The sequence below is a fragment of the Felis catus genome, chromosome A1 (genome assembly GCF_018350175.1).
Source record: "Felis catus isolate Fca126 chromosome A1, F.catus_Fca126_mat1.0, whole genome shotgun sequence".
Taxonomy (NCBI): domain Eukaryota; kingdom Metazoa; phylum Chordata; class Mammalia; order Carnivora; family Felidae; genus Felis; species Felis catus.
The window spans coordinates 11171183-11186308 of NC_058368.1; the positions used below are offsets into that span (position 1 = coordinate 11171183).

The 15126-nt window shown below is 44.6% G+C and overlaps 1 protein-coding gene across 7 annotated transcripts in view; it reads left to right on the forward strand.

Annotated features, from left to right (window-relative positions):
* Positions 1 to 15126, forward strand: part of FRY (FRY microtubule binding protein) — a 445567-nt gene that overhangs the window by 99990 nt on the left and 330451 nt on the right. For 5 of the 7 annotated variants that reach the window (XM_045051146.1, XM_045051223.1, XM_045051293.1 and 2 more), the window contains exon 1: positions 1257 to 1563. In XM_045051146.1, the coding sequence (XP_044907081.1) occupies positions 1263 to 1563 (301 nt within the window). In that variant the 5' untranslated portion in view covers positions 1257 to 1262. Of the gene's footprint in view, positions 1 to 1256; positions 1564 to 15126 lie in introns of those variants that run through there. The other 2 variants (XM_045051411.1, XM_045051389.1) reach the window with 1 other exon arrangement.

A 15126-nucleotide genomic window follows, 5' to 3' on the forward strand; every position in this document is an offset into this window, starting at 1 on the left:
CCCAACTTCTGCATTTAGTAAAACCTTCTGCAATAGTAAAACCTACTTGGCATCCAGGAAACCAAAGTAAATAGTGATTTCTAAAGGACCTCGGAATCTTTTGTAATGTTATGTATCCACAGGTTCCAAGCACTGGGAAGAGAAAAGGCAGATCTTATCTTCTTTATCTTCTGACACCCCCCCCCCACTGCAGCCAGACAGAAGAGGGTGTGCGGGCTCGTGTGTGTGCGTGTGTGTGTGTGTGTGTGTGTGTGTGTGTGTGTGAGGCGGGGGGTGGGGGGGAGCGCGGAGAGGGTGAGAGATGATGGGAGAAAGAGAGGGCATAGAAGACACAGCCCTGGGGCATGGTTGGAGAGGATAAATCAGAGACTTATGATTTCTGCCCAAAGAAAAGAGTGCAGAACATTTAAGGGGGAAGGGAACAAAGGACACCAAAACGCCAAATCCAGATGAGACAGAAAATATGTAAGGGGTCAAGCGGAACGGAGCAAACGCTGATTTTTCTCCCATCACCAAACCCCTGACCGCTTCGGTTAAAAGCAAGGCAGAGACGTGCAAGGATAACGTGTACTTTTCATCTGCCAAGTGGAGGCCATCGTCACTGCTACAGTCCCAGCTTGTTTGCTGGACCTCTGACTTTGCCGCCGGACAGCTGAACTTTTAGAGAAGCCATCTGCCAGGTAGAGGACAGGATGGAAGGGCGGGTCGGGGAGCTGTGCTGGGTTCCCGGCACTGCTGCTCCCTACACACCCACAGCGGGTTCCTTCCTGATCACCAGCCGTCTCTCATCTCCTCCTTGCCGCCAACTTCCAGTTGGCTGCCTGCCAAATAAGGAATTTCATAAAGACGGATGTTTGTTCTGCGTTCGCGGTTCAAAACAAAAGGGTACGAGGCACTGTAAAAAAAAGTTTCCCCCCAACTTTAAAAACCGTCCGAGTTTGAGAAGCGGGAAGAAAAATGAGGCTTGCAACTTGCATAGGTTATTTATTCTTAAGTAGCAGGTGGTGGTTCCTTTACGGCATCGCACCAACGGCAATTCCACAGGGCAACCTTCACACCAGTTTTTAGTACCCTCTGCGGGAGCCCGCGCCCGTGTGCCCACGTCTGCTCAAATCCCGCGCCCTCCTGCACCTAATGGTTTTTTGGATCTCTCCTCCCCTGTGCTATTAACTGTTGAGAGGAGGGGCTACTTAGTAATCCTACACCTGTTCAAGTCCACGCCTATCAACTTGCTAAGCTTCCCAAACAAGTGCCGGTAACGCATGAGAACATCCGAATCTGGGGCTGAGGCGGCCTCGGCTGCTGCCGGGTTGGGCTTTTCAGATTTTTGTGAAAGAGTCTCGAATGTATCTCGTACCATGGCAGTTGATGACAGCAATTTATATTCCAGAACGAAGAACAAACTGAATTCGTCTCAAAATGATTACAAATCATCAAGACGGAGTAGCCTGCCACCTGAACTACTGATAGGAAATGACATTCGAGGGAGACTTCAAAGAAACTTGAAAAATTTGGAGCCCGTTCACCTGAGGCGCCCAAAAAAGAGACCGTCCATATTTCCAGGTAGGAATCGTTTACGTTTATACCGGCCAGTTGGAGAGAAAAAAAAAAAAAAAAAAAAAAAAAAAAAAAAAGGACTGTATTTCATTTGTTACGATCAGATGTGTTACATTTAAAATGAACTTGGGACATGTGAGAGCTGACAGTGGACAAATAAATATTTCTAACTGTAAAAAATAAAATAATTCTTCGATGTGAAAGCACCCCCATCTTCTTCCTTTTACTTTCTTTGTTTCTTGTAACATCTTTAAGGATCTGTAAATAGGCAGCTATTGTATTACTTGTCACAAACAGCCAGATCATGGAACTGCTTTCCTTGCAATCTGGAAGAATTCCATGCTGCATTTCATTCTCTGGCGTATTCTCTTTATTTTGCAAGATTATTGGATTGTTGAGTGAAGCTGATGTTTGTGTGCACCAGAAATTAACACCATTAAATACTCGAAGGCATGCTTCAAATTCCTGTCTTGCATCAGAGCCTAAAACCATTTGTAGTAAAGGGCTCAATTAAACAATGTGGATGGTGAACTGGATTGTAGCACAGAAGACTCATGGGTTTCAATCTTGATAAAGGGACTCTGATGTCTGCCTCAGATTTCCATGCCTGGATATTACAGATGTGTAGATCATATAAAATGCCTGTGACAGTGAACCCCAACTGAGGCATCACTGGAGAGTGATTACTGGAGTGTATGAATTATGTAGTCAACTTGATTTCAGTGCTGTTTGCGTTGGAATTTCCTGGAGAAACTACCAGTAGCCTTTTTGTTGTGATTGATTGGTTGGAGTCTGTACGGGGGATTGATTAGACCCAACTGCCAAGGATTAACTCTGTGATGATAGAAAACACACAAAGAAACAAACAATTCAAGCAAGTTTTACCTGTAAAGATGGAATTGACTTCCCTAACCGCTGAGTCATTACCCTGCTTTCGGAAATAGCTAGGAGATGATTTAGAAAGTTGAGGACTCAAGGCCACAAGCTAAAATTACATTTCTTAAGGGAGCTGTGGTTTTCATTCATTTCTTCTTGGTTCAGTGATGTTGCTCTGATGTCAAACTCTGCTGCAGAAAAAAGCAGAGCCCAGGGGTGCCTGGGTGGCTCAGTCAGTTAAGTGTCCAACTTCAGCTCAAGTCATGATCTCACAGCTCGTGAGTTTGAGCCCTGCGTCGGGCTCTGTGCTGACAGGCTCTGTGCTCACATTAAAATTAAAAAAAAAAAAAGAAAGAAAGAAAGAAAGAAAAAAGCAGAGCCCAGACTAGACTGGGCCAGAGGTGTGAGTGGGTGAGTGTGCTGTGACGTGAAGGAAGGGGCAACATGAAAAATGCTACAAGGAAGATCACTGACGTGTCCGACGTGTCTAGAAAAACAGCCACTTTCTGCTCATCCTCTTTGGTCTGAAAGCACCAAGGAGCCGAGGCCGGTCTGGTTGTCCAGAAGCGGTGTGCCAGGGAGCACTTTGTGTTCTGTTGGTTTGCTAGGACTTCTTCACAGATGTCCTCCCAGACCTTTTCTTCACCTTCTGCTTTTTCCTCCCTTCCTTTATTCTTTGGTGTAACATTGCCCGGATCCATTTATGTTATGATGCCTCCTGCCTTCCTCTACCGGCACAGCCCCATACTTCATGAAGCCTTCTCCTTCTTTCCAAACAGCCAGACCCCAGGGCACTTCGCCTCCTTCCACTGTCGTTCCCATTTGTCTTCCCTTTCTATAAAGTCATCTCGCTCTGGGCTGTCAGCTACAGCCGCAAAACTGTGGGAAGACATCTTCGTTTGGACCTCACACAGGTTATCCTTTCTAAGATCTTGAATTGTCGCGATTAATACAACAGAGTAGGGTTGTGAAAAGGGCTCTGCACTTAGGGGAGCTAAGCTCTAGTCTAGACTGTGCCCCTCAATGGCTGTGTGTTTTCTGGTCCACTCCACTGACCCTGTGGCCTTCAAGTGCATTATTTGTTTCTGCTCCACTTCCCCTCCTTGGGGGCAGTGACAACAGATAGGCTCTTTTCACCCTTCCAATGTTTCACTCGGGTCTTCAGTTGACAGGCTAGAGAGTTACCTGGCCAAAGTTTGGGCAATACCGACTACTTGATTTCTAAATTCCTCTTTAATTAAACCGTGACTCCACTCTCAGGCAAGTTGGACTAACTTCTTTTTGCAGTGGATAACTGCAAATCCCACCAAAGCTCCTAAGCGTCACCTGAAAATGGAAATGTACATGGACTGTGATAACTGTTTCCGTTTTATACTGCTGTGTAGCTGCACACAATGAGCACATATGATGTATGTGGGACCTGAGAGTCAGAGAAACTAAGATGCATCTCGGAATTCATAACTGGCAAAACTAGGGCTCAGACCTGGGTATTTTGACTCCAGTGTTGAAGCTGTCTCCACTCTGTTACACTGCACTCCATTGTCAACTGTTGCTGTCTTTTTTCGGATGAGATTCAAGACTCGAAGAGATATCAGCGCTGCCCGGTGCATTCACTCTGACATATATACCATCAATGTCAGGTCTCGTGTTCAGTCCCATGCTGGACGGTTGACCGATTGGTTGATCAGCCAATCATTCATTCATTCATCCATTCATTCATTCATGAAATATTTGTTTCATCCTTGCACTGTGTTAGGAATAGACCTTCAAGATTCTAACTGCATATTACCCTTCTCTTCTGTTGCCCACGTCTCCTCTACGGGCCATCTCATGCTCCAGAGAGCCATCCAGCCAAGATGCAAGTCTGTTTGTTTCATTCCCTTGCTTAAAATTCTCCAGTGGTTACCACTGCTCTTAGGATAAAGTCCGAACTCCTTAATGTGAAGTGTAAGAGACCTAATAATCTGATCACGGCTTCCCTCCCCAGCCCCTCTCAGCATACCTTCCCCTGGCATTCCAACCAACTCAGCCAACTTCCCACCTCCGTGGCCCCTCATGTTTCCTATTCTAGGGAACCCTACCTGCATAGTCTCACCTAATTCCCACCCTGGCTTTAGGTGTCAGCTTGACATCCCTTCTTCTAGGAAGTTTTTCTGACCCCCACATCTGGGTTGGGTACATTCTCTGTCCTTCTCCTCCTCATAACACCTGGACTTTTCCCTATCACAGCACTTATCACACCGTATTGTAATTGTCTGTTTACTTGTCAGTATCTCCTACTAGCCAGTGAGCCATGGCTCATATCAGTCTCTTCACCATTGTATCCCCAGTACCTATCTCAATGCCTGGCACATAGTATGTGCTCAATAAATATTTATTCAGTTCATTCAAAATGCACTGAACTGAATTAACTCTTGGCGTACCTTGTTTCCTCTGTCTTCTTCCAGACTCTCTGCTTGTGATTCTCCCTTACCTCCCAACACCCGCGTGCGTGCGCACACACACACACACACACACACACACGCGCGCGCGCGCGCACTCCTGTGTCCCTGTTATGCCCTTTGTTTCATTCCCCACCTGGGCTTTAAGGCCCAGTTAAAATCTTCTGTCTTCTTCAGCCACCCGCTCTTCTTCCTCTGACCTCTTTGAGTTCTCCTTTATGCTTACCACTTCCTTGGCCTCAGTACTACGTAAAGCTGTAAGAAAAAGAGTGCTTCCTGGCATTGTGTTCCATTGTCTTAGTCGTAAATGGGCTCAGTGGTCACTTTGTTACTTTGTGGCAACTGTTAAGCTTTTGTTTATATAGAAATTCTTTGGAAATAGGGACTGACTGTATCTTATATGCCTTTGCATGGCCCAGTTGTCCAGGAGAGGGAATTGCGCATAGTAAGTGTTCAGCCAACATCTGGTGGTTCAGTAACTCATTTTCTGTGCTGCCGTGTCCATTCTGTGGAGTCTGAGTCTAGCTGCAGCAAAGAACTAGTTGGCCTATAGAGACTGTAACAGGGGAAGGTCTTTTTACTGCCTTTCATCATTTTAAGAACTCCTGAGAGGGGGAAAAACGCAGGTATCCCTTGTCTCAGTGTGTAATTCATTCATTGAAACCTGTGTTAGGATTCTGCTGTCTACCAAGAACTATCCTAGACTTTGGGGAGATCGCAGATAGTCTGTTTCTGGTCTAAGCGAATAGGAAAGAATTTTCCTAGCTGGGTGCCTTGCGTATTGTACAACTCAGTAAATGCCTCCCGAATAAAGGAACTGAGAGCACTGAATCTTTAAAAGGAAAACCAATGCATTTTAAGATCATATGTGCGGGGCGCCGGGGTGGCGCAGTCGGTTGAGCGTCCGACTTCAGCCAGGTCACGATCTCGCAGTCCGTGAGTTCGAGCCCCACGTCGGGCTCTGGGCTGATGGCTCAGAGCCTGGAGCCTGTTTCCGATTCTGTGTCTCCCTCTCTCTCTGCCCCTCCCCCGTTCATGCTCTGTCTCTCTCTGTCCCAGAAATAAATAAACATTGAAAAAAAAATTAAAAAAAAAAAAAGATCATATGTGCACATTAAATACTAACCAGTTTTCTTCCCTTAAAGAAGACTCAAGGGGCGCCTAGGTGGCTCGCTCGTCGGTTAAGCGTCCGACTCTCGATTGTGGCTCAGGTCATGATCTCACAGTTCGTGAGTTCGAGCCCTGCATCAGCAGTGCAGAGCCCACGTGGGCTTCTCTCTCCCCCTCTCCTGCTCCTGCGTGTGCACGTGCTCTTTCAAAATAAACACATAAACAAAACAAAACACAACAGAAAGAAGCCTCAACAACCGAAGCTCGAGCTGAAGTTCTGGCATCTCGCCGGGGCTCACGAGGCGCAGTGTCGCGCGTGTGTCTCTAGCAAGCACCAGCCTGGCCTCCCTGTCCTCCTGAAAGAGCTCGGCAGCTTGCTAGCGGTAGGCTCGGCTCAGTGAAAGAAAGGGAGGAGAGAGAAGTTGTCCCCACCGACACCGTCCCCGTAAGCGTGTCAGATTAAAATGAGCGGCCCGTCCTGCACCTGGAAGCCAGCGGGGCTCAGGTGCCCGGTTGAACGGGTTGTTCGCTTAGCGCTCGGAGGCAGACAGGGTGGTCTGTATAACCAGCCAGTTCTGAAAATGCCTTCGCCACGTCGACAGTCAGCTGTTGGGAAAAGCAAAGCCCTCCTCCTCTCGGAGGAAGCAGGCGGTTCCACAATGCTTCCTTGTCGCTTAGTCAGAGGGCAGCGCGACGGGGACTGCTCGGGGCCGGGAGGAGGAGGGAACGCGGAGCAGCCCCCAGAAGGCAGCTGGACCAGCATTTGGCCCGTCCGGATTCTCATTTCTGGCTCACCTCCTTTCCAAAGGCATGTTTGTTTTCAAGTCCACAGTCTAAAAAAATGTTATTTAAAATCATGTTATTTTTATAATCGAATGGACTTGGAACATTTCTAAAGTCAGACTGCTTTTTTTTTTTTCTTTTGCTTGCTGTATGGAGGTTTCTGCTGGAAACTCAAGGGAGTCATTTGCACGAGGGCACCTAGATGTGCTCCTGCTTCCCTTGAGGGTGGCCAGAAGGAGACTTTGAGGATGGGCAGTTTGCTTCAGGTGCCCTACTTATCACAGGCACAGCAAAAGACACTGTAATTAAGCATGCCTCCTCAAGCACTGTGTTCTCTGCTAGAGTTGTACCCTTCCAGAACCTGCTGACTAGCACATCTGGTGACATTTCAGCAGGCCTTCAAGAGAGGGAGAACTTCGGGCCTCCTTAAAGATGTGCTATTAAAAGATTGCGTCCTGGGGCGCCTGGGTGGCTCCGTTGGGTAAGCGTCCGACTTCAGCTCAGGTCGTGGTCTCAAGGTTGGTGAGTTCAAGCCCCACATCGGGCTCCATGCGGAGAGCATGAAGCCTCCTTGGGATTCTCTCTCTCTCTCTCTGCCCCTCCCCTACCTGTTGTGCCATCTCTCTCTCTCTCTCTCTCTCTCACTCAAAATAAGTGAATAAACTTAAAACAAAAGCCTGCGTCCTGGGATCATGTTCTGTTGTCACAGGTTGTGAGTAGGCTCAGTGGCTCTACTCAGTAATGACAGGAACCATACTTCACACACCCCGGTATTCCCCACAACACCCACTCGCAGGCTTTGCCTATGTGGGCAAGAGGTGGTGAAACAGTCCAGCAGGGCAGAAGATGTGCGAGAATACACGTGTCACGACCACTCTGTGGGCCGCACGCCTGCCCATCTGGTCCTGTGACTTCCTCCGGCTGCTTCCACGGCAGGCCATGTCCAGGGGCCAAAGCAGAGGGAGCCTCAAAGGCAACACTTTGAACTTCTGTTTTAGCCAAAGCATTTCGCAGAGTAAATACCTGCCTCACAGCTGAGTTCAAGTGCTGATCCTCCCTCTCACTAAATGATTAAAGTCACTTCGTCTCTCAGAACTTATTTCCTTCTCTGGAAACACCAGTCTCACGGGTTGTGGTAAGCTCGAACGGGGTAACGCATGGCTATAAGATGATACACAACTGTGATCGCCACAGTGCTCTTTGGTGCCAGTAAAGGTTTTGTTTTTCATGATTAGTGCTTTTCCTATTCATGGGTGGAGAGTGGGTATGATTGTAACACTTCACAAACTTCATGGTTGGGAAGTTCTCCAAAGTGTGTTTAGTGTTTTTTTGTTTTTTTATGTTTTTTAAAAAATATTTATTTGTTTTTGAGAGAGAGAGAGAGAGCAGGGGAGGGGCAGAGAGAGAGAGACAGAATCTGTAGCAGGCTCCCAGCTCTGAGCTGTCAGCACAGAGCCCGACGCGGGGCTCGAACTCACAAACTGCGAGATCATGACCCGAGCCGAAGTCAGACGCTTAAACCGACTGAGCCACCCAGGCGTCCCTCCAAAATGTTTAATCAAGACCTTTGCTCATGTAAATCCGATATAAGACGACACTAGTAAAAGATCCATTAATTTTAATTTTCTCATAAAAAGAGGAGGACATAGAAACTCTTCTTTGTTGATACATTACCCACGTATTTTCTTACCATGAATCGCTGAACTTGAGAGTATGGTCATGTAAAGCCTCTGAAAATTGTTTAATATTACAAACATCAATGTCTGTGTTTTATAAACTTGTAGCCTTGCCATGTTTAATATTTTTACCTAATTTTGCCCTATTTAAGGCCCTGCTTTTGGAAACTCAGTCCTTATGCTATTTTTTTTAAGCTAAAACTCAGAATAGGAAGATAATTGGTTTGCACTTGTGATGTTAAAAAATCACTTCCATGGAGGATTGTAAATGAATTCACCACTTGAAATGGATCTTTTTAAATATTGGTGTTTAGACTTCAAAATCTCTTGAAGGTCAGCACTTAACATGTTGACTTAGACTATTTAACAATCTTTATGGCATTTCTTATTAAACACTACTAGTGCGGCAGAAACAGGTAGCCCTTACTTAAATAATCAGATTTATTTATTGGACAAGTTTCTTAAAGGGGATGAAGTTTCTGTTCCTGTTTTGCTTTGTTTTCTAAAAAGAAAATGGCAACAAACCTTTAATTAGATTATTAGTGGTAAACCAGTTACTATAAGGAGCACAAAAATGCTGATACTGTAATATTTATATGCATGATTTAAAAGCAAGGGGAAATATGTTTTACTTTTATGCAAGGGACCGAGTGTACCCAGCATAAGCGGAAGGCATTAGATTTATAGCTCCACTTCAGGCATTGGTCCCTGTCATAAAAAAGAAAAAAAAAATTAAAAATACAGGTTTCTGAATTCAGAACTTACTGTATAAGTATGTTGAAACACTTAAACACTTCTGCCGTAAAAGCAGTTCCTCTCCGTTTGTTGATTTACAGCAAATGTGCAACTTTACAGATTTGAGTTTCCATACACTTTTCCCCCCATTGTCAATAATGCTCTAAATACGTATTCACATTGAGACTAATGAAAATATTACCTATTTTTACATCCGTATAATTTGATGCTTACTCAGTATACTTCAGTGGTGATTTGTAAACAGTTTTATTATTTTTTAAAAGGGTTTTTGTGTTTTTAAAATTTTTTTTAATGTTTATTTGTTTTTGAGAGAGAGAGAGAGAGACGGAATGTGAGCAGGGAAGGGGCAGAGAGAGGGAGACACAGAATCCGAAGCAGGCTCCAGGCTCTGAGCAAGCGGTCAGTACAGAGCCCGACCTGGGACTGGAACTCACCAGCCGTGAGATCATGACCTGAGCCGAAGTCAGACGCTTAACCGACTGAGCCACCCAGGCACCCCGTTTTTGAGCATTTTTAACTGTTTGCATAAATAATGTATTTTCAACAACTGTTTAGGATGGGAATGGCCCACCAGGTACTCAGTTACATGAGAAACCACCATCCCGCCCACATTCTTTCCCTCCAAATACTTTGGGACTACCTATCTAAAGGATGTTTGCCTTCAAATTTCAATTAGGATACCTCTGGTCTTTCTTTACAATCTAGAAAAATACAGATTTGGGAGTAGGGGGTTACAAAATGAGATGAGGGGTGCCTGGGTGGCTCAGTCAATTAAATGTCTGACTGGGGCTCAGGTCATGATCTCATGGTTCACGAGTTCGAGCCCCGCATCAGGCTCTGTGCTGACGGCTCAGAGCCTGGAGCCTGCTTTGGATTCTGTGTCTCCCTCTCTCTCTCTGCCCCTCCCCTGCTCACACTCTGTCTCTCTCTTTCTCAAAAAAATAAATAAACATTTAAAAATTAAAAAAACAAAACAAAAACGAGATGAAACAGGTAGTTAGTTTCAGGTGATGTGCATGTGCAAACTCTCATCAGAAGGCAGTTAGGGTATTTTTCAGTCACAATTTGAAAACCTTTCCCTCCCATGTGGGTCATGAGTTAACTTTTTTGTGCTGAGCAGCTGACTGTCAGATGTACTTCTGAATATCCTGGAAACATCAGAAGTAACGTCCAGATGTACCTCTGAGCATCCCAACATCCAGAGCCCAAAGACAGAGGAGGCACAAGGAGGATGGTCATTAGATCAGATTCACCCATGGTGCTGCCTCTGCTCTCAAATACCACACGTCTCTCCCCCCACCCCCCGCCACCTCCACCGACCCTGACACTTAGGAAAGACTAAAGTCATCTTAGTGGATAATCAATGCTAGATGGCATTGTAGAGTAATTAGGGGCAAGAAAGACACAATTGAAAGAAACATTCTTTGGTCGTAAGTATTGAAGTAGGTGCCCAATGGTAGCCGGAAGATACCCTCGAGAAAGACTACCACATCTATTCAACAAAAATCTAAACTCTCTTGCTAAATGAATGTCTCTTAGGTGCAAAACACTGCAAGGAGTGGATGGTGGTTAAGGAACGGATACACAGTAATTTGTTGGCATATCTAATTTTTTACTAGGAAAGCAGGGGGCATTAATTTGAGCACTCACGCTCCTCTGGCAACCGATATTTAAGCCTCTGTGTTGCACCAGCTAATGGCCATCGTGACACTGTCATCTGGCACAGAAGCCCTAATTGGCGATGAAGCATCGCCCTCCAGGAAAGTCCCAGGGGATCTTGCTTCTCCTCCTCCTTCTCCTCACCCTCCTCCTTCTCACCCTCTTCCTCACCCTCCTTCTCCTCCTCTTCTTCCTCCTCCCCCTCCTGCTCTGGGTTTCTCTGCCAGGGCTTTGTTCCTTTTTGTAATTTGTGCCTCTTTTCTGAGCCCTATATAAAAAAAAAAAAACAGCTAGGTAGGAAAGAGTCATAAGTTGAAGGTCCCTCCCTGAGGCCCAACTCAGCAAGGGTTTTCCAGTCCTTTGAGATATTTGAACTCCTGTGTAACTAAGGGAATATTAACTTATCAATTTAGGGCAGAGTGCGGAGGCCCAGACTACCCATCCCCAGGTCCTAACCCCTGCTCAGAACCACAGGGTTAAACACTAGGACTCTCCCTGCCACCTCTTGATCATTTTTTTTAAATGGTAACAATGTGTTATGGACTGAATGTCTGTGCCCCGCACCCCCAAATTCATATGTCGAAGCCACAATCCCCAGTTGATGGTATTTGGAGATGAGACTCTGGGAGGCAGTGAGGCCATGAGAGTGGAGTCGTTATGAAAGCACTTAGTGCCCTTATAAGAAGAGACGCAAGAGAGATGATCTCTCTGTCTCTCTCTGCCATGTGAGGACACAGTGAGAAAGCAGCCATCGCAAACCAGGAAGAAGGCCCTCACCAGACATCAAATTAGTCAGCACCTTGACCTTAGGCTTCCAAGTCTCCAGAACTGTGAGAAACGAATATTTGTTGTATAAACTACCCCGTCTACAGTAATTTGTTACAGCAGCCTAAACTGACTAAGCCTCAGGGCTGGTTGCAGGCAGCCAACTGAATGAATGAGAAACCTTAAAAATAAAAGCTTATAAACAATGCAAGTTATACTATAAAATATACAGAAACGTCCAATGAATAAAATTCAGTGAACGTTCTTCATGAGACTTAATGCTGCACCGAAATTGCATTAATCAAAAACAGGATAAAATGTAAGTACTGTACTTATTTTCTTTGGTTATCGAATCACAGAAATATTATCAAATGTAATTACTTGTGATAAAGATGTCACAAACTACTACATAGTTATTTAAGTAGAAGGAAATGCGTTTTTGGAAAGTGATAAACGTCCCAAAGTTATGGCCCTGCACTTTGTCTTAATTTCTGCTAAAATAGGGTTTTGTTGTTTCCGATACGCCCATGCTGTTCAGTCAGTCCTTCTTCAACAGAGTTGGTGACTAAAATCTGTATGCTTAACCGAGCTTGACTAATATTTGTAATGATAGAAGCCATTTTATTGGCAGTAAATCGGCTTCTGATTCCTACAGCAAACACTCCCACACACACAAACGTGGATGGGCAGGAAGAAAAAGGAAGTGATGCAGAATGATATTCTCCATAGACAACCTAAAATGAAAACACAAAATCTGCATCGAGGGGTGATGATAGCAGGTGAGGGCGATGCGGAAGAAATGCATCAGGAAGTTGTCTAACATGCCCAGCAGAGAGCACTTAAAAAGAAAAAAAGTGAAAAGAAATTAATGTGACATCCCCATATACAGTCACCTCCCACAGCAAGGACTATGCGAGGTGGTTTTTATTTTGAAGATTTCACGGCTACGGACAGGGCAAGACCACTCGCAGGTACGAAACTGGCTTTGGTGTTGTGTTTGGGAAGTGGATGGAAGTTTTGTTTCATCCTTTCTCCTAAAGGACAACGAAGGATTATAACCTGACCAGTGCCTCTGAGGGATTTACAAGACAGTGGACCAGAGGGGAGAGGGGGTGGAGCGGGAAGAGAGAGAGAGAGAAGCCCCGAAGAGTTGATTGGATTCTCGTATTTTCACACTCCTCCCTGAAAGGCACCCTCGCTCAGTCTCTACATGATAACTTAAAAAAACAAACAAAAAAACAAAACAAAAACAAAACCCCACAATATCTGGATCTAGCTTACTTATATTTGGGCAGCAGGGGTAGAAATTACTATATGAAATTTTGATGTTCAGACAGAAGTCTGGCCTTGCACGTTGTTTTCATTACATTTGAAAATGCAGCGTGTACCTCAACAACAACAACAACAACAACAACAACAACAACAACAAAAGAAAATACAGTGTGTAGGAGCATATAGAAAAATCTACTCTAAAACCCACCACCTTCTTTTAGAAGCTAGAGTAGAGGGGTATAGTGTTTGTTTTGCTTCTTTAGATAAGTGTGGACGTTGAAGGCTATGAGACACTGTAAAATAGCTTACTATGTAAACGTTCTACACAAAGTACAGATTAATCAGCCCATGGGAATTCTGCCCATACCCTAAAATATCTGTAAGCCCCTAATTTCTTATACTCAACAGTTATGATCTTAAGGGACCGCATTGCTGTCTGCTCTTGTTGCTGAATGAGGGGCGTACAACATCTTTTTAAGTGTGGCATAATAAACTATTGCATTTGTTAGGAATTAAAATAAAAGTTTTAATTTGAAAGACAATGCATCTCAAAGTGGCAACGCTTCTCTGAACAACTTCTAAGAATTGTGATCAGGTGAGAGGAACATCTCGCTTTCAAAACTGTCCATTTCGTTACTGGGAAAACGAGAAGTGCACCCATCTTTAAATCATATGAGTTCGTCAAGCCTGCATCTTGCCTACTCCAGACATCAATGAGCTGTCTCAGTTTGTCATCATTGTCGTTTTAACCAGTGATAGGGCATCTGAAACCTCTGTGGCATTTCCTCAAAAGTTTAACTCCCTCCTAGTTATCCTACAGCTGTGCCTTTAGTCCTGGAGATTTACTATTTTTTCAGAGCTCAGACTAAAAAGGACCTTGGCGGTTGTGCCGTTGAAGAATCTAGACAAGAAAATAGCTCACTTGGTAGTCAGCACAGTAAAGAATCAGAGAATCATCAAATTTTGGACCTGAAAAAAGACTTGGAATCTAATTCAATGCACTCATTTTACAGATGAAATAACAGACCTACACAGACAGTTTGCACTGGGGGCCTCCTGCTTCCCAGTCTAATCTTCATGACATCACCACAGAAACCTACATTAAGAACCTCTGCAGTCATTTTTTACAGAGAGAGTGAGGAGAAAATGACACTCACAGCTTTCCTTTCCACAGGGTCCCAGAGGCAAGCAATCCACGCACCAACCTGCTTATTCAACCTCCACATGTCCGCCATGTTGTACACTGTGTTGGGGCGGGGGTGGTAGGTCAGGTTGGAAGTTTTAAAAAGTACATGTCTGGGGCTCCTGGGTGGCTCAGTCGGTTGAGCGTCCGACTTCGGCTCAGGTCATGATCTCACAGCTCGTGGGTTTGAGCCCTGCATCGGGCTCTGTGCTGATGGCTCAGAGCCTGGAGCCTGCTTTGGATTCTGTGTCTCCCTCTCTCTCTGCCCCTCCGCTGCTCATGCTCTGTCTCTCTCTCTGTCTCTCTCTGTCTCTCTCTCTCTCAAAAATAAATAAACATTAAAAAAATTAAAAAGAAAAAAAGTACATGTCAGTCACAGTTGGTGAGACCCACCTGGGTTGGGGTTGAGTCTTGTCTAATGCATGGCATCAAGATCTCAGTAGGTTTTATTTTTTAATAAATATTTTTTTAATAAAATTTTTAAATAAATTTTTAAATAAGTAACATCTTTCAGATATTAAAAAATTCTCTTTTTTGGACAAACACAATCAAGTGAGAGAGAGGAAAAAATTTAAGTTTAAGGTAACTTTAGTTCAAGGAAACATGATTCTCCTCAGGAGGAAACCTGGATCCTATATAAATATTTCCTTTTCGGGGAGAGGGTCAAGGAATATATGTTCCTTTTGAAAGGGAAAGGTCTATTGAAGTTTCATTGCCTTCACGGACTGAGATTTGTCACTATTTCCTTATTACAGTGAGGAAGCTGAAGTATACGGAATTTAGTTACTCATTCAGCACAAATGACTTTGATTTAATTTTAGACGCCCCTGTTCTTTAAAAGCCCTTTCAGCCATCCTGTCACATGAGATGTTTTTCAAACAGTATTCTTCAACCTGTGGTCCTCTTGCTGGCTCCTTTCTCCTTCTCTTCTCCCCTCTGTCCTTTCAAATTCCCTTCCACAATGTCCCCGGAATTTCGTCCTCTTCTCTGTCTGTTGTATAGAGCAATTCTGATCTTTCCAGCTCCTAAACTTTCCAGGTTCTAAACT